Source organism: Aulonocara stuartgranti (genome assembly GCF_965226115.1).
Source record: "Aulonocara stuartgranti genome assembly, chromosome: 6".
Classification (NCBI taxonomy): Eukaryota; Metazoa; Chordata; class Actinopteri; order Cichliformes; family Cichlidae; genus Aulonocara; species Aulonocara stuartgranti.
The window spans coordinates 22,959,763-22,983,273 of record NC_138944.1 but is presented as its reverse complement, the minus strand read 5'-3'; the positions used below and the strand labels follow the sequence as shown (position 1 = coordinate 22,983,273).

Genomic DNA, 23,511 nt, shown 5'->3' with positions numbered 1-23,511 from the left:
TGTTATATATATATATATATATATATATATATATATATATATATATATATATATATATATATATATATATATATATATATATATATATATATATATATATACATACATATGTGTATATATATACATACATATGTGTATATATATACATACATATGTGTGTATATATATACATACATATGTATATATATACTCTATAGTATAACATAAATTATATGTTATAGTATAACATATAAATTCTTGTATAACATAAGTTAATAGTATGACATTTTAATAACCCTAAATTTTTCAGCGAACCAGTTATCGCGATAGCATTTCAGGTCTATGTGAGACCACGAGGCGGATATCCGGTCTCTTTTTCGTGGCGGACCGTCGGAGGGTCGGTTTGGCAAAATGAAGGTAACGTAATCCTTTAACTGTGTTTCTCGTCGTGTTGTTGCTTTCTGTTAAATATTACGATATGGTGAAAGCTGACCATGTAAACTTTAATGCGGGCTGATTTAAAGCAGGAATGGTGGCTCGGCCGCTCAGGATGAGCTTTGATTATGAAAATGGGAGCTAGCTGACGAGTTTGTCGGAGAACGCTGTGGAAACATGGCCGCACTCTGAGCGAAATGTGGGTGCAGTTTAAGTCTCGTTTTACTCAAATGAAACGTAGTTATACCTTTGAGTCCTCTCCCCTGCACTGTGATAATGTTACCAACTGAGCCGGCTGTGTCAAATAGTTAAAGCCGGAGTTTTCTGAGCTTTGAGCCGGCAGAGAAGCTAACAGGCCCCCGAGCCACCTTCTAACTACCCCCTGATTCAAACATTAGCTCACGTCAGACAGGCTCACGATGTTGGTAACCGCTGCTTCTGGTCAGCAATGTTTTTGTTTGTTTTGTTTTTAGCGACATTAAAATAATTAAAAGCTTTAGCAGCTCAGTTCGCAACATGCAGATGCACCTTGACTCGCTGTTACCTGTGTGCACATCCAGTAACGTGGTAACTGCTCCTCTTTTTCAGCTGAACATCTCATTTCCCGCTACTGGCTGCCAGAAGCTGCTTGAAGTTGATGATGAGCGAAAGCTGCGTACCTTCTATGAGAAGCGAATGGCCACTGAGGTGTCTGCTGACCCTCTGGGAGATGAGTGGAAGGTGAGTTTTTGTGTGACGTTTGGTAAATACGTGGCGTGGCACACCAGCAGACCCTTTCTGACTGACCCGTAGTCGTTAAGGGGGGACGGCGTGTTGCCAGAGGAACAGTGGAGCTGCTTTCAGATGCAACCAGCCCATATAACCATGGCTGATTGAAACAGCTGTGCTCCCTCAATTTTTAATGAAGATAACTTGGATTATATGTGAGTGATTATGTGGAAAGAAAAGCAAGATATGACCCTGCCAAAAGTGTAGTTTGCTTGTGTAGTCAATGAGAATTTGACCTTAATCATCCTGGCAGATTTGCAATGAAATGAAATTCCTAGAAAGGACGTGAAGCAACATATCTATGCTTTTGCAGGGCTATGTAGTGCGCATCAGCGGAGGAAACGACAAGCAGGGTTTCCCCATGAAGCAAGGTGTGCTGACCACCGGCCGTGTGCGCCTGCTCCTCAGCAAGGGCCACTCCTGCTACCGTCCCCGCAGGACTGGTGAACGCAAGCGCAAGTCTGTGCGTGGCTGCATTGTTGATGCCAACCTCAGCGTTCTCAACTTGGTCATCGTCAAGAAAGGTAACATGCTTAGTGTGCGCGCATTATATGTCACATAATTTTGATTATCTCTTTGGAGTCACGTGTAAATGATGCATGATGGCACGCCAGCAGACCCTTTTGGATTTTCCTGTATTCATTAAGGGGGGACAGTGTGTGTTGCCAGAGTAACTGTGAAGCTGCTCACCAGATGCGACCAGTCCTAGTAACAGTGGATGGTTGAACTGCAATGCTCTCCCATTGTTTTAACTGCTGCCATAATAATATGGTAAAAATGAAACTTGTATTTTTAAAGCTTGGAAAGAAAGCGACTTGACTTAAAGAGGTTTCTTAAAATGCAGAATTACAAGTGTCTTGGATGAGGTGAAGCATAAAGAACTCCTGTCACTTCCTTTCCAAGCTTCTTAGACTACCATGACCTTGATGACTGAGAACATATACAGATATAGTATTTTAAGCTTTATCTATTTGAGTCTCTTTAACTGTCATAAGTTAACTTTTGGTTTGGTGTGATGCTCAGAAGACAAGACAAAACTAAACAAATGCATAAACTTCAAGTGATCATTTTAAAGTAATTCAATTTAAGTGGGTTGTTTTTTTTCACCAATGCTACATTAAGCTTCATTAAATTTGGCCAGGAGGGTTTTCCATAATCTGACTGACAAGGTTTGCTGTCTCTGTTCTTCTGTATTGGTGGACAAATCATTTGTCATTTATTTCGATAAAACCTCATATCTTCCTGTAACTGCTAAGACACCCAAATTCTGGTACATGGTAGGAAAATCTGACGTGTTTACTTTGAGCATTTTATGCCTCAACACTGCCCAAATTGTTGTGGCTTTTCTCTCGTTCTGTTAAAACTAAGCTTCACTGCTTTTCAAGTATTAGTTTGTTAAACGGTGAACTGGATAGTAAGTTCAGCCATTTGACACTCGTAGTATTTAGGACTGTTACAATCCTGTTCTGTTGGTGCTAGAAATACTTTTAAGAATTCTTCAGACTTGATTGACCATCCTCGTCTTTGTTACTCACAGGTGAGAAGGACATTCCCGGGCTGACCGACAGCACTGTCCCTCGCCGCCTTGGTCCCAAGAGGGCCAGCAAGATCCGCAAGCTCTTCAACTTGTCCAAGGAGGATGATGTTAGGCAGTATGTTGTGAGGAGACCCCTGACTAAAGAAGGTAAGACACTTTTTTCATTTTGAGAAATGTCTCCCTCCATGTGGAAAGAAAATTATGATGTAAAGCGCTGTCAGAAGCATGCCAGAGCAGCAGGTGGCACTATAATGCTGACTGTGTATGTAAATATTGACCAGTCTAATGATAATGATAGTATGGAGCACATCTTGAATGTTAAAGGTTTTCCAGAAAATTGCAACGGCACGTCTATTTTGGCGATTACTGTAGCATTCAGAATAAACTAAAAGTGGGCTTAAGGTCCCACATAAATGTCTTTTGACTAAAATTTATGGAGGTGGGGTTTAACTAGGGTGGTCAGTACAATGTCTTGTTTTCTTGTAGAGTTGGTTTAACTCTGGACAAACTCGACAGTTGTGCAGTAGGGGGTCCTTTTTAATTCCTTCCTTTTTTTTGAAGTTTAAGAGCGGGAATAGTTATAAAAACAGATCTTTGATGCTCATCTGCCAGTGAGGGCATCTGTAGACTTTTTTAGGACTCCATTATGTAAACACAACCTTGGTGAGATGAAGAAGATAGACATGTTGTATGTAATAAGCGTGAGGCAGATTAAAACTGAGTTGTGGAAGTTTCTGTATGGATTCTGACCGGTGTATGTAAAGAAGTAATAAACATTAATTTCCTTGTGTAAGCATTTGTTTGTTCTGGAGTTTGTGTGATGTCTGTGCTTGTAAGATTGTGTTTGTGGTAAAGCCATTTCAACTCATCACTAAAAAGAGAGTGCCGTTAAATATAGTCTTCTTGATGAGCACATGGTTATTCAAATTTAGGGTGAAAGAGCTGAGATCAGGAACAAGATGAAAAATGAATTTTATGATAATAAACTTGATTCAGCAGAAGTGGAGACTGCAGGTAAGTCCCAGGTGTGCTGTTTGTGTGAATTGTTCTGCCTAGTAATGAATCATCAGCAAGGCTTTGATTAATGCAGGGTGCCAGCATGCAGACAGATCAAAGTTACTGTTTTTTGTACAGTTGGAAAGTAAGGAATGTGCTTCCTTTGAGGTAGTACAGTACGAGTTGTGTGTACAGACATAGAAATTAGGTACATTAAGCTTCTTTCTCATTACCACACTTGACCTTGAACTGTGTCAGCACTGACTCTTTCAATCCTCTCGCTTTGGTAGGTAAGAAGCCCAGAACTAAGGCTCCCAAGATCCAGAGACTGGTGACTCCTCGTGTGCTGCAGCACAAGCGCCGCCGCATTGCACTGAAGAGACAGCGCACCCAGAAGAACAAGGAGGAGGCCTCAGAGTACGCAAAGCTGCTGGCCAAGAGGATGAAGGTATGCGTTAATCTAGGCCTTTATTATCCTTAACCAGCATCAAAGATCACACTACTCTGCTTTTGTCGTGTAGCTGAACACAAAATAATGTTCTAGTGGTTTAGATCAATGAATATAATGTGACAAATAATTTCTGGCAGGTGTGATATTTCCACTAGTGTTGGAGTGGCTGTATTACATCAGCTACATTGTGCCTTAACAACATATTGTAATAAATTTCCTTAAATACACTTTAAGTTATGATTGAATCTTTATTCACTTGAAATTTAAAGTATAGGATTGTGTTTTTTATCGTTATCATTTTGAGTTGCCTTACATGATATAGCTGTAATGGCATTCAGCAGATTATGGTTTGCCTCTGAAAAACATTCGAGCATGTGATGGTGAAATGTTAAGACATAAAGTAGGACATGTGGAAATTGACACACATTTGTTGTAAACAGGAGGCCAAGGAGAAGCGCCAGGAACAGATTGCCAAGAGGCGCCGTCTTTCCTCTCTGAGGGCATCCACATCCAAGTCAGAGTCCAGCCAGAAGTAAAATGGAATCAAATAAAGTCATGTTTTGCTGAAACAGTGTTGTGCAGTTGTCACTTATTTTCTCTTCCAGATATCTGCCTATGAAGTGACGCATTAGACTATTTTTGTCAGTCCCTTGCGTACCTACATGCATGCGGATGCAACAAGAAATTTAAGTTAGTGGTGGATAATCTGGCCTGAAGAGTTTTAACTCTTGAGTTAGACTATATGGAAGTCAAATGTATAAATACCTGTTTTGTTTTTTAGTCAAGGAAACTACACAGAAGTACTAACAAAAGTATATGAAAGTACGAAACAATTTAAATGGAACAATTTAGAAAAGTAGACACTGGAGCTCAAACACTGTGGTTATTTGTGTTACTGCCCTCACTGGAGATCAAACAACTATCAAGGCCTTGATTTAGCAGTGTGACAACTATGGGGAGAAGAGTTTACCATGCTTAAAGTTTGATGAATGAACTGTGTGGAAATTAGAAATTGGTCAACACTGAGTCTACAGTCGTGCATGATACAGCCTCAGTTTAGTGGTTGCTATTATACTGTACTGCAAAAGTATTATTTGGTGTGAGTGAATTGTCCACACCCCAAGCCAGTTGGTAGTAATGCACCATCATTGCTTGACAACTCCCGAAACAATCAATGAGAGGAAATTGCTCTCAACTTCAAGGGGAAGAGCTTGAGAAATTTAAGTCCTAGGATCTGGTGTGGAAACCCACTCCCTAACAACACGAGGCCTGACGAGACTAACAGTTCTGAATGTGGTGGCTTTGGGCCTTGGATTGCAGGACAGAAATGTCTTCTGCCTCTAGTCTGCTTTGGAGGTAAACCAAATCTTGTGTACCCTATTTTCAGTGTGAGTGTGGTGGTTTTCTGCTAGTCACTATTAGAACTTAATACTTCATCGCACAGAGGCCATTTCGTGACCCACTTTAAGTTGAAGTTAAGCAGGTACCTAAGTGACCTGATTTTGGTCATTAGGTGTTTTAAAAAGTATTACTACCATTTGTCTTTTTCTGGTAGTAAATTTACTCCTGACCCCACTGGTCTTGAACATGCCCTCCCAGAGTTTGAGCATACTCTCCAAAAAATGTTACCAAGGCCACTTTTGCGTCTCCAAAACTCAGTGATGGAAATTTCAGGCTGTCTTCTTCCGTTCCATCAGAGATGATATAGTCCAGAGCATCCTGACAGAAATCAGAGGGAAATATCCTCAAGAAATTCTACTTAACAACATTGCAAACTTTGCACCAGTGCTGCTCAAGACAGTTTCCGATGTAGCAAAGAACCACAATGTCAGATGTCAGATGTTCTTCCAAATGAAGAACCTTCATCATTGTTTGATCCTCGCAATGAAGAACCTACTTCTGAATGTCTGCAAATCTCTAATATTTTTCTCAGATATTCAAGATACTGAACATCTTGAAAAGTTACATAAGAAAAACTGTCTAATAATAAAAACAATTAGAACTAGAACACATCTGAATGAATATTGAAAGCTCATATTCTGTAAATCAGGGGAAGAATTGTGTATCTTAAATATCTAAACTTAAGAATCTCAAATGAATAAACAATATTTTCAGAATATCTGCAGTGTGTGTGTCAGTGCTGAACCCTCATTGACTGTGGGTAAAGTTTACACTGATGCAGGCTCACTGTGGTGGAGGGCTTCATACCCTACCCCCACTAGAGACTGCCTGCAAACAGGGTAAAGGTGTGTAGGGGCTGGATTGAAATTAGGCTGTCTGCAACGCTGTCTTGTGTTTTAACAAGCTGGATCAAAATAAGTAATGTTACTGCCGGTAATGTTTTGTTTCATGCTGGGTAGAAAAAGTTTAACCTCTTCAATAATTAAACTGGGTCATGTGCTAAATTGTCACTTACGACATGATGTAGACCAGGGGTGCCCAATCCCGGTCCTCGAGAGCTACTGTCCTGCAGCTTTTAGATGCATCCTTGTTCCCACACACCCGAATCAAATGAATGGCTTGTTATCAGGCCTTTGCCAAACACGATGGCATGCTGAAGAGGTAATCAAACCATTTGATTCAGCTGTGTTGGAGTAGGGATGCATCTAAAAGCTGCAGGATAGTAGCTCTCGAGGACTGGGATTGGGCAGCCCTGATGTAGACTTTATTAATCTCTCACTGGGGAAATTCCAGTTATGATTTTTTTTCTCTGTGCACATAAAGTTCAGTGGGACTGATAATACATACATACAGTCTGGATGAAGGACAGTAATGCTGAAGGAGCTGCTCCCAGCCTCTATGGCAGGGGTGGGCAATTCCAGGCCTCGAGGGCCGGTGTCCTGCAGGTTTTAGATCTCACCTTGGGTCAACACACCTGAATCACATGATTAGTTCGTTACCAGGCCTCTGGAGAACTTCAGGACATGTTGAGGAGCTAATTTAGCCATTTAAATCAGCTGTGTTGGTTCAAGGACACATCTAAAACCTGCAGGATACTGGCTCTTGAGGCCTGGAGTTGCCCACCCCTGCTCTACAGTTTCATGCAGTGGGTGAGCGGTACTGTCCATAATGGACATGTGCTTGGCTAACATCCCCCTCTCACTAAACTCTTCTATGGGTGTAGGGGGAGAGCTGGCCTTCTTCACCTTCTATTAAAACTGCTTTTTGTCTCTCTCTGTGTTACCACCTTTACAGTGGACACAAACAAAAGATTGCTCACGCCATCACTGTGACATGTAAGGTTCTCCACACCCCAAAGGACCTGAGCCTGGCACGACTCATCACAGGCTACTTCCTGCCTCTCCAGTCTCCATGGCGAGTAAAGAAGCAGCCATGTAGCCCTTCTCTTTTGACAGGAAAGCAGTATTATCAGACACGCAGACCAGATAAAAAGTAAATGTGTAGCAGAGAGGGACAGAAAAAAAAAACAAAAAACAATCAGCCAAATGCTGAGAGGTGTCAGTAAACAACAACTGTATCATTATTGTTGCTCACAATCACTTTTAGTGTGTAGTTTATTTTACATCTCTTTAATGAGTATAGGCATAGACAACAGATTTAATGTCTATGCCTGGCTTAGTACATTTGCACATGCTGCGATGGTGTGTTCTGCACACAATTCATATTCCTTACCAACTGTCCCACATTTTCACTGGCTCTGCAGGAGACACTCTTTTCTGGAGTCTGGTTTTATTCAGTGTATGTGAAGGAAAGCTTTTCAATATAGTCAAATGAGGTTAGTATGTCTCCATCAGTAAAAGTTACACCCTGTCAAAACATTTCAGATTTTGGTGATCATCAAAACTACAAAGAAAATGAAACTTCAGTATGTTTTGAGAAAGGGGGGAGGGTCGCCAGCTATTTGTTTTTTTAAAAAAAAAATATTGCACAAGAGAAAATGAAGTGACACAGCAAGTGTCATAACTTGCTTTTTAAAAAAAGGAAAAAAATAAAAAAAATTAAAAGCTGGAATTGTCAGATATGGGCTAAATCAAGTGTGCCAGTCTATGGATGCATCCCTACTGAAACCCAAAGACTGCTACCAGACAGAACAGCAGCAGAAATAACAGACTACATGAGTATATTGCGTGCAGCCATAATAACAAACTTCAGCTTCCTTTTACAATTGTCTTTACTCAGCAAGAAAGTTGGAAAGATTAGAAATATAGCCGACTGCCTCCCAAATTGGTAGTCAGCTGGTTTGTATGAACAGGGCTTTGGGAGGATGTCCTCCAGTTAATTATGGTCTCAGTCTGTGCCAATTAAGGTGCCTTAGTTTATAAGCACATTAAATGCCAAGAACAGAGTCATTTATAAGCTTAGCTGGAGAAGCTGCCACAGTGATTGTTTGCAGAGCAGCTATCCAACTGAAAGGACAAGATCAAAGTCTATGAATCTTCAGATATTTATTTTAGACCAGTAAGATGACAAATTCAGCTCACATATATCAAAAAGTTACAGTAAATGACATCAATGACGCATGCATTACTTAATGTTACATTAGCTGTCAAATCCAGACCTCTTGGTAGCCCTCCCCTTCTGGGCTACACCCCTTTGAGGCATGGAGGTACGAAGATAACCTCTGCCTTGATTAGATTGCTTCTTCTGGGTTGGCAAGGAGTTTAAGTTGTACATCTGAATGACGAAGAAAAACCCAGAGAACGCCTGATTCTGCAGGTACTGAGGCAGCCGTTGGACACTCAGCCAGCTGGTCTGCAAGTTCTGAACCAGAGCTGAAGGCCCAGGTGAACTCCTCATTACCTCCTGAGTAAGAAACAAATTTCAACAAGTTCAATTAGATTTTATTTGTACAGAGCCACATCACAATAACAGTCGCCTCAAGGCACTTTATATTGTAAGGTAGAGGCCCTACAATAATAGAGAGAAAACCCTAACAATCAGACAACCCCCTACGAGCAAGCACTTTGGAGACATTGGGAAGTAAAAACATACATGCAGAGTGGGAGGTACAGATACTTGGGTTAATGTTTTATATGCATTTTCTGTGCTAAACACATCAAGAACAGCTCACAGCACACCTGAACAGCTTGAATCTTGGACCCAGCTTCATGGTAAAGCCTTCTACACATTTTAGCAGTGAGTGAGCACAGTCGCTCAGGGTAATGGCCCCTGAGCATGACCACTTCAAAACCTTGCATCAAGCGAGCTTCTTCTAGAGATACAAAGAAAAGAAAGGCATCTAAATTGAACCAAATGGCAAAAATCACATAGAAAGCTAATAAATGAATTTTAGGTTACCTTCTTGTGTTGGGGGAAGCATTTGGTCCACCAGAGCCTCTGACAAGCTCAGAGCTGTGTCCAGTCCCACAGTTGTCATACCAACGACCGTCTTCAGAGGTGATTGGTTAATGCCATCATTCATCCTCCTCATCACCCAGTCAATGGTTTGATTGGCTGCAATGCTCATCCCAGCCTGAATCTCATTCATTTTGGTTTTGGCAGGGATAACAATCTGAGCAAAGAACATTAAATCGCAACATAAAATATTTTATTTATTAATCCAGACTTTATAGACCTGTTGTGAGTTATAAGGACTTAAACGAGGAAAGGAAATGTTACCTGTTCTGTGGATGACACAATTACAGAGAATGAAGCCTCCAGCCAGTCGAGACTCTTGCAGGCAACATCATTTGCATAGGAAACTGAAACATACCCATGAACAGTGTTGGTGTTTATCCAGAAAGCAACTTTGACCTGATGGTCAATGAAAAATGTCATTTCAGTCTCATCTCTAATGTAATGCATTGTATCCTGATGCTGCAATCTGTCAGGTTAACTTGTTCAACTGCTTGTAAACAAATACCTAATTAATCAATCTTTATTGATTGATTTGTTTTGCTGCCCAACATGGCAGCAAAACAAATTCAAGCATGTAGGGATGTCAGTACGATCTGCTGAAGTTCAAACCCAGCACAAGAGATGATTGAAATTACTTTGAACATGGCATGATGGTAGTGCCTGGCGGGCTGGTCTGAGTATTTCAGAAACTGCTGAACTACTGGGATTTTTTCCCCACACAACAGTGAATAGAAAAAAGAAAACTCTGGATGAAAATGCCTTGTTAATGCCACAGGAAGAGGACAGTAACACAAATAACCGCTTGTTACAATCAAAATATGCAAACGATCATCTGAAATACACTACCTTGGACCTTGAAGCAGCTGGGCCACAGCAGTACTTAATAAAGTGGCAGTGAGTGCTGGTTAAAATTTCTCCAACTCCAATCCCGACTTTAGACAGCTCGTTGTGCGAGAAAATCCGAATAAAACTTTTTTAAAATGTTCACAAAAACCCTTTGCATTGCAGAAGGATCTGGGTGTTTACACCATTTTCTGTACAGATTAAGGTAGTTGAAAGATGGAGAAAACCAGATGCTCTAATGTCATTTCCTACATCTTTATGGAAGAGCCCTAACAGTAGCTACTTACTCTGGGGCTCCAGTTTAACAATGACAGGTGACGCTCTGTAACAGGCTGCTCTGCCTACAGCTGTCACGCTGCTCTCCAGCACTTCACACGCAGACTTCAGGCCGGGATGCCTGGATTTTGTGCCCGTGTACAAGACCGATAGTCTGGCACAAGCCGAACGAACGACGGGCAGATTCGCCAGCCTGGCAGCTGCACTGGGTGCTTTCTGCAAAAGAGACAGAAGAGCGTTGGAAAGCCAAGTTGGTGTGAAAGCCATGGTGAAAGAAGTGTTTTCATTTCTTTCGCGTTTAAATGCCAAATGAGCATAAAAAACACTTGGAGTTTCGGTAAAAGTATAGGACTAAGGGACTTAGGGTGTTTGATTGTACTCACCTGGTTGGTGTTTACAGTCATCCTTTGTACACTTTGAGAAAACAAGAACAAAAACAATTTAAAATGTAAATCTTTTTCGGAAACTTCACATATTCAGTGTAAAGGCTAAAATGAAATAAAGCAACCAGAGCGAAAACCTCCGCTCAAATAGCTTGGGAGAGTCAATTAGTGGCCCACCTGTTCTTAACTCTCCATGTAATCTCGCGTGATTTCATAGCAAGAATAAGGTCACAAACTAAACGTCTGCTCACGATAGCCATACTGGCGTAAGCTCCACAATTGTGAGAATCACCCGCAGGACTTTTAATTAATGTTGTTACAGAGAATACAGATAATAATAATACAGACGCTTTTTTTAAAATGCCGCTTCTTTTTCATTGATCTCCGACATTAAAGGTTGACTTTGCAATACTTCACCTGTCCGGTGGAGGACCCGAACGCTGTGAGCAGGATTTGAACCTGCGCGGGGAAACCCCATTGGATTTCGAGTCCAACGCCTTAACCACTCGGCCATCACAGCTATGTGTCAGCAAAAACGTCAACCAATTAAACAGGAAGAAGAAGAATACCACATGGGGCAGACAACAGGAGTCAGCAGTAGCCGCATGTTCATACCTAACTCTAAATATTAGCCAACAATCATATTATGGGATTCATTTATTGCTTTAATCACCTCAGGCCTGCTGTCAAAATAAGAGAGTGAAATAAAGGCCTAAATACTTACAATATTACGTAAATGTGAGAAGAATTAGGTATTTTTCTTTACTTGTGAGCTGCCACAGATTGTTTGTTTGATAATCGAGCTCTGGGAGGTTATTAGTTTTCCCAATGCGCCGCTGAATTAATGAGGGTAAACACCCAATTATGGATTAACGAGGCTTTCCGACGAGTTTGTTTCGCAGATCTGTGCAATGTGTGCCTATATGCCGAAAAGCAGGCTGTAAAAAACTAAACGTTTAAACAAAGAAAATGTCGCGGTTGATTTACACCCACTGCCAGGGAAAAGCTTTATAACCGTAGCGCCTAATTATAGGGAAGGCAAGTTAATCATTGGTACTGGTACTGTAAAGATGCTCGTATGCGCACTCAGGTCTGTGCGCGCATACCGATGAGTTGAGGACAAAAAGGCGGTTTCCGTTAGAGGACGGCCAGAGTGATGAAGAGTGATGTTTTGGCCCCCACAGAGGAGCACGCTCTGAGCCACGAGGTTCTGTCTGTAGCGCTGCTGCTGCTGTGGCTGCGGCAGACGTGTCTCCTGCACGCGACGTGCTCCGAAACCGTTTTTTTTCAGTCCCCCCAACTCCTAGGGAGGGAGTGTGGGGGGGGGGGGGGGGGGGGGGGGTGGGGGTATCACAGGGTTTGGGAATGGTGCCTACCCTAACGCAAAAATAAATAATAATAAAATAAAATACTGGGAGACACAGGAGAAGCACGTGGAGTGGGTGGTCCTCAGCACACAGCTTTCACGTGGCTTATAGGGGAGAGCTGAGCCGTCACAACAGTCAGTCCGGTGCTGCAGCAGCAGAGAGACAACATCAGCATCAGTATGGCTGTGGAGATGGAGCCCGCGGAGTAAGTGCGCTCTCTGTTTGCCTTTGTTTGTGTGCACAAAAAAGTGATCGGACTCTGCCACCTGTTTGACTTTAAGAGAAAATAATAAGGTTTATCTGCTGTCATGCGCTCCATCGCTTATTAGGTGACATATCTTTGCGTCGGTGTGTGGGATCGTTGCATATTCCCCTTTTAAAATAAGCCGCGTAAACGGAGCCTTTACAGTTTGTGTTCGAAACTGCGCTGTTTTTGCTGTCCTGTCTGCTGTGAAACCTCCTGTGTTATTGATACCCAGTTTAATGCGACCAGTATGGTTAATTTGACACGTGAGGCTGCTCAAATGGTTGTAGTCGTGCTGTGTGCGTGTGTGTGTGTGTGTGTGTGTGAGGCGTGTGTGTGTGTGAGGGGGGTTCGGACTGTTTTGCAGTCAGGGGCTCCTTCCTCCACATGTGCCTGTTGATCTAAGACGATCTCCGCCCCCCTGGTAAAGGCGTGGGTGTGCTTTTTGTTGTTGTTGTTGTTGTTGGTGGTGGTGGTTAGTCATTCCTGTGGGGAGTGCAGGAATAGACAACTGCAGGAATGTCACATTTTTGTGTTGCTTAAAGTGGAGTTAATTTAGTACGAAAGCACTGGCTCGTAGAATCAGTGGGTGAGGTTCGTTTAATCTGCAGGTGCCACTGGTGCACGTGAAACCATAAAAATGAACGTCCAGCAGAGAGGAAGATAAAAGGGGCACCTTGACTGTCAATTGTATAAATTTAAATTTGTAATATACTGGCATATTTATAATTAGAGTTATTTGTAGTTAATATATTTGTTTTGTAGCTTTGTTGTATATTGTATTAATTAATTTAGTTTACTTAGTTACTGTTCTTACTGTCTTGGAGCAACTGTGACCACATAGTTTCCTCTGGGATTGATCAAATATCCTGATTCTGATTGTGGATAGGACAACTTTATGCCCAGCAGGTGGCTCTAAAGTGGAACAAAAGTCCACATGAGACAGGCCTTTTGTGCCGCGACCTTTTCCTTTTAAGGCTGTGCCCACGTGTGGCACCATCCCAAATCAGATATTGTTGAACATTTCCCCTTTGTCTCCGTAGTGTGATCCGTCTGATAATGCAGTACCTCAAAGAGAACAACCTCTACCGGACGCTGACCACATTACAGGAGGAAACCACCGTCTCCCTCAACACAGTGGAAAGCATCGAAAGCTTTATTGCAGATATAAACAAGGGTCACTGGGACTCTGTCCTGCTGGCTATTGAATCTCTCAAGTTGCCTGACAACATACTTATTGACCTTTATGAGCAGGTAAGTCTTTGGATGTTCAGCTAATGCTTTCCTTGGCTTCATTTGTTTATTTGTAATTGATCACGTTCTCTTCAACAGGTTGTTATGGAGCTCATTGAAATGAGGGAGGTGGGCGCAGCTCGCTCGCTCCTCAGGCAAACCGACCCGATGATCATGCTGAAGCAGACCCAGCCAGAAAGGTACAGCCACCTGGAGAACCTGCTAACCTGTTCCTACTTTGACCCTCGTGAGGTAAGAAAGCAAAGTGCTCGGACAGCTGCGTCAGAGAGCGCTTCATAGGTATAGCTAACATCCTTTCAATCCCACTGCAGGCGTACCCAAAAGGAAGTAGCAAGGAGAAGCGGCGCAGAGCCATAGCTGAGGCTCTGGTGAGGGAGGTCAGTGTGGTGCCCCCCTCCCGCCTCATAGGACTCCTGGAACAAGTTGGTGTAAGTGCACTGATCGATATCCTTCTGAAAAACCCGCTCTAATTACAGGGCAAGTAACACTTCTTAATCGATGGAGACAACACTGTGCGATAGTTTGTCAAAGATACCAAACAAATACCTCAGTTTTATGTATTTTTTTATACAACAGCACCACTTTAATTAGGGTTTCCTGAGGGCAACAAACACTTTTCTGCAGTCCTTCCAACTTTCTGAGTGTCTTACTTGGACACAGAATTTCACTTTAAACAGACAGTTTTGGTTAAATCCCAGTAAAACATAACAGTCACTGGGCTGTTTGCTTTCCAGGTGAAATAGATCTCACACACACTTTTGTGTCTTTTGATCAGGACCTTTAACAGAGTTCTTTCTGTGTGAAATACTGAAAAATGTATTAACGTTTTTATACCTCCAAATTCTGCACATTTAGTCAAAAAGTAATGTAAATTTGAAACCATTTTTTGAGAGATTTAAAGTTTAAAGGATGCAGGTAAGCTACAAAAACAACAACAAAAGAACAGTACACCAATCATAAAACAAGAGCAAGACCCTCATTTGTATTTATATTTAACATTTTTTTCTTTTACATTTTCTTTAGCAATTTCATCCCTGACATGTTAACAAGCTCAGTTATATTCTTTAATTTGAGTGATTGACGTGGCAACATAGTGAGTTTCTCAAGACTGAATTTCTACATTCTCAGAGACATACTGTACTGTACATCCTCCTGTGCAAGATGCTATTTTCGTTAGTGAGCTGTTACACAAGTGCTGCCAGCTACAGCAAAGTTCTGAATAGCCTTCATTCACTTTAAGTTATAACTTGTCTAATCCAGGAGGCTAATAACAGTCATGTTAAAAATAAGGGAAAAAACAAGAAAGAAACTGGACTTGGACAATATTTCAAAGTGGGAAACTTGTGTTCTTGCTGCCAGAAGTTGCATTACATTATTGTACACAGCATGAAAATAAAAAAAATAATTTGGTAGTTCTTAGTATTCTTGATTTTATTGAGATTTTCACTGTTTTATTTTTTCTGCTGACTCTTTTTCACTGTCTTGCAGTCTATGAAACTACAGCAGTATACAGATCACCTCTCCCCTGATATGACCATTGATACATCTGCCTGCAAAGAGAAATATGTGGAGAAAGAGACCTTTCCAAACCAGCTGTACCGCCACATCAAGGTCTGTAATGGCACTTGGAAAATGATTTTGTTTTCTAGCAGAGCACTCAAGTGACCAAATTTATTTTAACAACTAAATGATCCATTGGGGTGATTTATCACACTGTTACATTTTATACAGGAGAACTTTTTTATGGCTCTTTTTGTGTTTATCATCCTTTATGTGCAGATACTCTAACATGTTATACTATAATTAGTGACAATTTTCAGTATTTTCTAGGCAAAAATCATGGAAGTTGATTAGGGCCACTGGAAAAAAAAAACGTGAGGTCATGGCTTTTTTTTAATTCTGGGGGGAGGGGGGAATCATAATTTGGACTTTTTTCTCAGAATTCTGAAACCCCCTCTGCACCCAAATTCTGACTTTTTAAAAATCAAAATACAGACTTTCTTCTGATAATTTCAAACTGTTCTCAAAAGCTGAATTCTTTTTTCAGAATACTGACTGATTTTGCCAGAAATTTGACTTTTTTCAGAATTCTAAAAGACACCAAAACTCATTACTCCTAATCATCCATTCCAAAGGAATTTTGGCATCACAGCTTCACCAGATCTTTATGCTTGGTTGGTTTAGAGGGGATGTACTGCATGAAAGTGCACCTGCCTCTGCACGCAGCTGTTTATCCACACAAAGATCACCTCCAGCAATATATTATCTGGGCAACAAGCCTACAGACATTGTCCAAATATCCCTGAAACCTACTTGTCTATTTGGCTGTTGTTAAACAACGTGTACTAACTGAATTGGATCTTTCACTGCAAAACATTACAATATACTGATTAAAAATGGAGAATTCAAATAAAATTAACACCTATAATAAAAAAAACAGCTTCACAACAAGTGGTTGGAGAAGTAGGCAGAAAAATGAATAACAGGACACATTTGTATGATTGTATGATTGAATATATCAAATTATTGTCCATCATTTGAAGGTTAAAGAAGAGGTTGTTATTTCCTTGGTTATTATCCCAATACATACACACAAAAACACTGCAAACTAATTACTTTGTGCACCTGAAGGCACTTCATCTAGTCTCTAGCTGTGCTCTCATCACTTCTATCCAGATGGAGCAGCCTGAGTTGCTCATCCATGCTTATTCTCTGCCCAAGGTCATTAAGTGAGAATAGTCAGCCCACACAACAGCAGGCTATTGAAAAACTTTACGTCTCCCTGGAGTCTCCTAATATTAATTAGTGCCTTATTTCCTTGTCTGAGTGTGAATCTCAGGCTGCAAATCAAACAGGAAAGCACGTGTGCTGCAAGCATTAATAAGCTTTTCTGTGTGTGCAGTTTGGGCGGCGGTCACACGTGGAATGTGCCCGTTTCTCACCCGATGGAAAGTATTTAATTACGGGGTCAGTAGATGGCTTTATTGAGGTCTGGAACTTCAACAGTGGAAAAATTAGCAAGGTGAATATATTTCAAATCAGGAAACTAAAAATACTAAGATTTATTTTAAACACATCACCTCCTACATACTGTGTAATACCACATTTTCCTAATTTTGTGTTTTCATTGCTGAATGAATGAACCAGGATTTAAAATATCAGGCCCAAGACAGCTTCATGATGATGGATGATGCTGTGCTGTGCATGTGCTTCAGTCAGGATACAGATCTACTGGCTACTGGAGCTCAGAATGGCAAAATAAAGGTTGGATGGGTTCATATTTGTGTGTGTACTTTCCAGATAAAATAAACGATCAATAACTGTATCCATACGATTTATGAATATATTGCTGACGTAATCTATCTTTTGATTTTTCTTTTGAAATGTGTGTGTTGTTGGGGAAGGTGTGGAAGATCCAGAGCGGCTTGTGTATGCGTAGGTTTGAGCATGCTCACAACAAAGGCGTGGCCTGTCTGGGCTTTTCCAAAGACGGCAACCAGATCCTCAGTGCCTCCTTCGACCACACCATCAGGTGGGATTCGATGTTGTCATGGTTTCTGTGTAGTGAACACGCTGCAGACTGCAGCTATTCCTCTTGCACAACATAATGTAGAGAATTTGTGTGTGTGTGTGTTTATATTTTATTACATTATTAACATAACTTACATGTAACATTGTTAAAATTATAAGTTTAAATTTGCAGGGTTAACACTGACTGTATTCACATAAGTAATATATTCACATTTAAAAATATATTTGTGGTTGATGTAAAGCCCTCCACACAAATAGCTTAAAATTGTACTAATTTAAAAATGAAATGAAAAAGAAAATCTGCTCTCATTAACAAAAAACATTTAGAGACATATCAAAAGCAAAGAGGAAACCATTTAAATTGAGAGCCTTGTGGCAAAAGTTGCCTCGTCTACCGTGGGAGGCAAGCGAGAGATCTGACTGCCCTCAGACATGATTCACAAAAGTTTTGAAGGTGCACACATGGGCGTCGCTTCAGCAGGAGGAAAGCAGCGGTCTCTTTCTGCATCCCACAGCTGATTAGCAAAAAACTGAAAAGTAGATTTGGCAGTTTAAATCCTTTAATGCTTTCTAAACTGTCTGCTAGAGCACATTTTGGAAATTGTGCCTACAGTGACTCTGCATTTTTCCACTTTAGCTGCAAAATCTGTGTTTGGAAATCATACTTTTCCCCCCAAAAGCCATAAAAAACATGCTCAACTAAAAGTGCAAGATGCCAGTTGTTCACATACATTGTGCACCTGTAAATACGCAGTGCCTACAAAGCACAAAGATGTCTTCCTTTCGCTCCCACCCTCATGCACGCACTGAATCCTCATCACCGTTGTGGAGCTGAATGTTATTTCTGACTCCTGGGGGTGTGGGCTGAGCCTCTCTGCAGTGTTGGAAGCACATGTGCTGTGTGGGTGTAGCCGAGGAACCATGTGCTCAGGCACAAAGCTGCAACGTGTTCCTCTGCTTGAAATTCCACACGCGGGGTGGATTGTTTACAAATGATATATCGTCCTGCAGGACAGGAAGCGAATCAGTAGGCATTATGGGTTTTGTCACGGTTTAAGTAAATCTGCACCCAGCCACACAGAGGAGCTAAAAATAGCACATCAGCAGCTCAGTGGCACATTTCATCCGCTGTCGAGTAAAATCCCCTCTTTGAGTTGAAGAGGGGATTGTTAAAATGACTCAGCAATGCCCTTTTAATTCATTTCAGTGTCCTTTATCTCAATCAATTCCTCAACAATGTCATCTCCAGAGTCCATGAGCTGAAGTCAGGCAAGACGCTAAAGGAGTTAAATGGCCATTCATCATTTGTAAACGATGTGTTCTTCACTCAAGATGGATTTCACATCATCAGCGCCTCATCAGATGGCACTGTGAAGGTACAATTTGCATTAACAGCGTGGCGCCACATCAGAAGACTCTAGAAAGTCATTCAGATCTGTTCTGATTGGTGTCATTACACACGACAGCTGAGAAAGTGCTGAGCTACTCTAAAATCTGAGATTTTTCTCCTGTATTGTTCAGATTTGGAACACAAAATCCTGTGAGTGCATCCACACTTTTAAATGTCTGTCGAGGACACTGGATGTCCCCGTCAACAACGTGATCCCTCTCCCCCAGAATCCAGAGCACTTTGTGGTTTGTAACCACTCCAACGCTGTGGTCGTCATGAGCATGCGTGGCCAGGTGAGAGCAACTTACTCTTCTCATAGAACCTCATTTAAATCTAAAGAACGAGACTTTGCTATGCTATTATTAATGCAATTACAGCTGCATTACACAGTGTTATTATTACTGTTTCATCTACTAATTAATTTTCAATTAGTCATCAGAAAATTGTAAAAAAAAAATTGTATGACTAAAGGTGATGACTTATCAATAGTTGTTTGACTTACAGTACAAAAATGCTGCTCCTCTGTGGAGATGTCATAAACCTACATTTTCTCTAATGGCCAGTGTGGGGTGACTTATTCGGTCTCAGTAAACACTTTCCTAATCCGTTTATGATCTTCGTTAGCAGTTTTAAGTTTGCTTCAAATACATCTCATTTTGTAATTTGTGGTACTTTTAGCTGTAAAATATACTATAAAACAGCAGATGATGGCTTACACACTCAATTGAAGACTTCAGAAAAGTAGTTTGCAAAAAGTGAATAACATCGCTAGTGGACAAATCCACTAGTCTATGACAGGAAATGCAAGAAAAACTCTCTAGTCTTTGTCAAAACGTAACAAAACCTGCATATTAGCTCCTTAAAATGAATGAGCAAATCTGAATTGAAGGTAAAGTTGAAGGTGATTGTTTTGTTCCCCCAAAAACAATCACCCCCAAATGGTTCTTTGAACTGAAAAGACAATGCATTTTCAAAGTTACTTACAATGTATTGTTTATCTCAACCTTTTATTGGTGTTTTAGATTCACACTTGAATATATTTGTGGAAGCTTAACATCTCTCTCTCTCTCATCTCCTCAGACTGTGAAGACCTTCAGTTCAGACAGAAAAAGAGCAGACTTTGTGTGTTGCACCCTGTCACCCCGCGGGGAGTGGATTTACTGTGTGGGGGAGGACTTAGTGCTCTACTGCTTCAGCTATACAACAGGAAGGCTGGAGAAAACGCTGACTGTAAGTGCTGCTGCTAATATTCACTTATTATTAAAAATGTTTTGCATCTATTAAAATTTGGGCTGCTAGTGTTTTCGTCTACACTCTAATAAGCTTCCATGTTAGGTTACAAAAAAGTAGATTTGGCAGCTTGAAACTTTTATTTACTTACTGTCCAAAACATGCTGTGTAGAAAATGAGCTTTACTGCATACTGTCAGCTAGGGCTGGGCCATATCATACCTTTCACGGTAATACCGGTATATTGTTGGGCAACGATAAGAAAATGAAATATCGCCATAGAATATGGGTAAAACGCGCATGCGCAGTGCCTTTGTTTTCATACGCACATGGCGGAAAAAGCATGGCGGCGACGGAGAATGAGAAGGTCGAAATTGGAACATTGAATGAAAAGGATGAATCAGAATTGGTTTGTAAAAATGCTGCAACTTCAGTGGTGTGGAACTGGTTTAGTTTTCGGCCGTCAGATACACAACAAAGCACTATTTTTGGTAGAGCATGCTAGCAGGCCGTCGTTATTACCGTGTTTTTTGGAAAATACGGCACACTTAAAATCAATCCTTTGATTTTTCTGAAAATCGTCAGCGCCCCTTATGATCCCGTGTGCCTTATGTATGAATTCTGGTTGTGTTTACTGACCTCGAAACGATTTTATGTCGTACACGACGCTCGAAAATCTGTCAAATGTTTCAGTACCACTTTGCTAAGCTACGAACCCGCACCGCTTGATGGATTGTCGGAGCATTACGGCTATCGTAGGCAGGAGCCTCGCGGGGTGATACGTACTGTGCTTCAACATAATATTACCATATTGTGTGTGTATAACCTCTTTTTAAGTTTTGTGGATATTATACATGGTTATGCTGAGGACATGTCGGCCAATTTCCACTGGAAATGCCTTTTGGTTGAACTGTCAGCAAGGATTTTGCATTTGCACTGTTACATTTTTATATAACTTTAATGCACATAAAAAACAGCTGCTTGTTTAAGTAAAAATACATTGATGGTGGCTCAGTTATATCGTTATCGCAAATTTTCAAATGTATATCGTGATAAATATTTTTGGTCATATCGCCCTGCTCTACTGTCAGCTGTTGGTCTCAACCAGTTATCACTGTTATTTCAGTGTTTCTACTGTGACCTCCTAAAACAGTTTATCACCGTAAATTATAGCTGCATATCTTTGCCAATGCATCTTGTTGCAAGTTGTTAACAAATATTTTTTGCCTTTCTTGAGGTGTTACAAGCATTCAGCTCTGTTGCATATTACTTACTCTTCTTACTGCACATTTAGAGAAATGGATTTTCACAACTAGTCTAAGGTGAATGCTGGCCAGATGTAATAAATCACCATGCTGGCTAAACTTTAAAGGTGTTCCTAGGCAATCCACTAGAGGAAAAAACCCATTACACATCCATATCAATCACAGTCTAAACACACAATCTTACCTTAATACACAAAATCTCTGTTAGTTTCCAACCAGGCCTGGCACACTGATGTCTAGAAATCACCTAGTAATGTGTAAAATTGCCCATCTGTAGCATCAAAGTGACATTATATTACTGTAAATGATTTCCACGATCTTCGCAGCATTTTTTTTTAAGTGTTGTTATTGTTTAGCTATGTCACTGCTGCTGAGTAACAATAACAGGGTAAGGGGTGGGTGGGAGCAACTGATGGGTGATGGAGAATGTGTACTGATCTGTCTTCCCTGCACTCACAGGTTCACGAGAAAGACGTAATTGGCATCACTCACCACCCACATGAGAATCTGATTGCCACGTACAGTGAAGACGGTCTGCTGAGGCTATGGAAGCCTTAAAGTGTCACCTGCATTATATTGTGGAGGACCTACACAGCTGTTGACATGGTGTATTAAAATCTATTTGTGCCATGAAAATGCTTTGAAAAAACAATCAATGAATATGAAAAACCACCTTTAAATTATAAATAAATTTACCAATCAAAGTTTTACCCCCCACTTTAAAGGATTCTGTATGTTGGTTTCTTTTTTTTTTTAAATTCCTTGTGGAAAATTTAAGGTAAGAATGCCAATATTTATGTTTTCTTTAAGTCAGCAAATTCTCAACAAAAAAATAATCTAAAGTAGCTGCACTTTAAACATGTTTTTTCCTTCCATATTTTGATTTTGAGTAATTTATTTGTAATTCATTAGCATTTGCAACGCTGTTTAGGTCCTCCATACCTTACACCTTCTTCCTCATGAATCCAACTTCACCAGTTTGAATCCCCATTTTCATCTCTTCTGTCTTTATTAGACATGAAAATGCATGATGGTGAACTGTTGTGAAAATAGTTATAATAGAGATCGCCTCTTGTTTGGGCATAAACAAACAATATCAGGTATATGATTGATTTGCTTTGGTTTATAATAATGTTTTTTTATTCTTAATTTTTAGATTTTATCCAAATAACGATTCTGATGTCATGATTTATTTGTTCTCTGCGTTCCCTGCATGCTACCTCAGTGCACTACAGTAATTTTTGTAGTCCTTTAAAATATGCATGATGACTGATAACCCTGTACAGAGCTCCAGTGACACATTCTGTATCCTGTGCGTAAACAACAAATGTATTTTACACATTTATTGTCCTGTGTCTGATGTTCCTGTGCATAGATAAGGTACATGTACCTGCAACAGACTTCCTCTAGCGGTAACTGTTCGTACTACCTGGTACTGTCGTCATTTATCACTGCGAGATATTGTTTAGCAACTGAATTATTTATTTTTGGTATATTCATTATGCTGTACATAACATCTCCAACCACATGACAAATGATAATAAAATTAAAAACCTGGTGTTTGTGTTATTTCATAATAATACGCTTTAGTGCTAGATTTGTTCCCAACGTGGCAATTTATCCAAGTACTGTATGTGCAACATTTTTTTTTTTTTTAAAGGACAGTCAATTTGAATCTTTTGCTGCTCGGCACTAACAAGTTTCCAGATGTGGAAGAATTAATAAAACTGGAAGTAACAGGATTGGTTATCGAACCCAACGGGTTTGTAAGTTGTATTACAAAGTATGAACTATTATATCTTCCTAAGCCACTTTTTGTTGCCATGTTCTTGTAGTCAAAATTTTTGTGAAACGGATGAAAAAAATATTTTCAAAGTCCAAAAGAATATCATCCATTTTTTTCCCCTGTTTAATTATATATATAGTAAAAAGAGAGTACATTCTCTTTCAGTTCTAATGTTTTGCATATCAAAACATAATAACAATCATTCTAACATTAACTACAAATGATGAACAACATAATGGTACAGGACCTTGCAGTCAATGAGTCAACCATAAACTCCTGTATATCTAGATTCAAATGTGAGGCAGCTCAAACTTGCCTCAGATTACTTCATGCAACAGGACAATGATCCTAAACACAGCAGCAAATCTACAACAGAAGGGATAAAAACCTGATTGAGACTGCTGTGCATAAACAAATGACTCAAAGCTGCAACATGTGGTTGTACAAACTACTGAATC

The 23,511-nt window shown here is 40.4% G+C and overlaps 3 protein-coding genes across 3 annotated transcripts; 2 read left to right on the top strand and 1 right to left on the bottom strand.

The window, feature by feature from the left end:
- The first annotated feature begins 296 nt into the window (after positions 1-296).
- rps6 (ribosomal protein S6) lies at positions 297-4,735 on the top strand. The gene is made up of 6 exons (XM_082535824.1): positions 297-396; positions 1,003-1,134; positions 1,496-1,706; positions 2,720-2,866; positions 4,006-4,163; positions 4,607-4,735. Exons 1-6 carry the CDS (start codon positions 391-393, stop codon positions 4,700-4,702), a joined length of 750 nt encoding a protein of 249 aa, XP_082391950.1. The 5' UTR covers positions 297-390; the 3' UTR covers positions 4,703-4,735.
- Positions 4,736-8,555: 3,820 nt separating this feature from the next.
- LOC309709016 (perilipin-2-like) lies at positions 8,556-11,157 on the bottom strand. The gene is made up of 6 exons (XM_082537435.1): positions 10,988-11,157; positions 10,616-10,820; positions 9,747-9,829; positions 9,426-9,639; positions 9,206-9,339; positions 8,556-8,930 (listed from the first exon to the last, which is right to left on the bottom strand). Exons 1-6 carry the CDS (start codon positions 11,006-11,008, stop codon positions 8,667-8,669), a joined length of 921 nt encoding a protein of 306 aa, XP_082393561.1. The 5' UTR covers positions 11,009-11,157; the 3' UTR covers positions 8,556-8,666.
- Positions 11,158-12,332: 1,175 nt separating this feature from the next.
- On the top strand, positions 12,333-22,782 carry LOC309709254 (WD40 repeat-containing protein SMU1-like). The gene is made up of 12 exons (XM_082537808.1): positions 12,333-12,559; positions 13,642-13,852; positions 13,931-14,083; positions 14,164-14,280; positions 15,341-15,463; positions 16,755-16,874; positions 17,000-17,116; positions 17,257-17,384; positions 18,633-18,759; positions 18,905-19,066; positions 19,854-20,003; positions 21,727-22,782. Exons 1-12 carry the CDS (start codon positions 12,534-12,536, stop codon positions 21,823-21,825), a joined length of 1,533 nt encoding a protein of 510 aa, XP_082393934.1. The 5' UTR covers positions 12,333-12,533; the 3' UTR covers positions 21,826-22,782.
- The last annotated feature ends 729 nt before the right edge of the window (positions 22,783-23,511 follow it).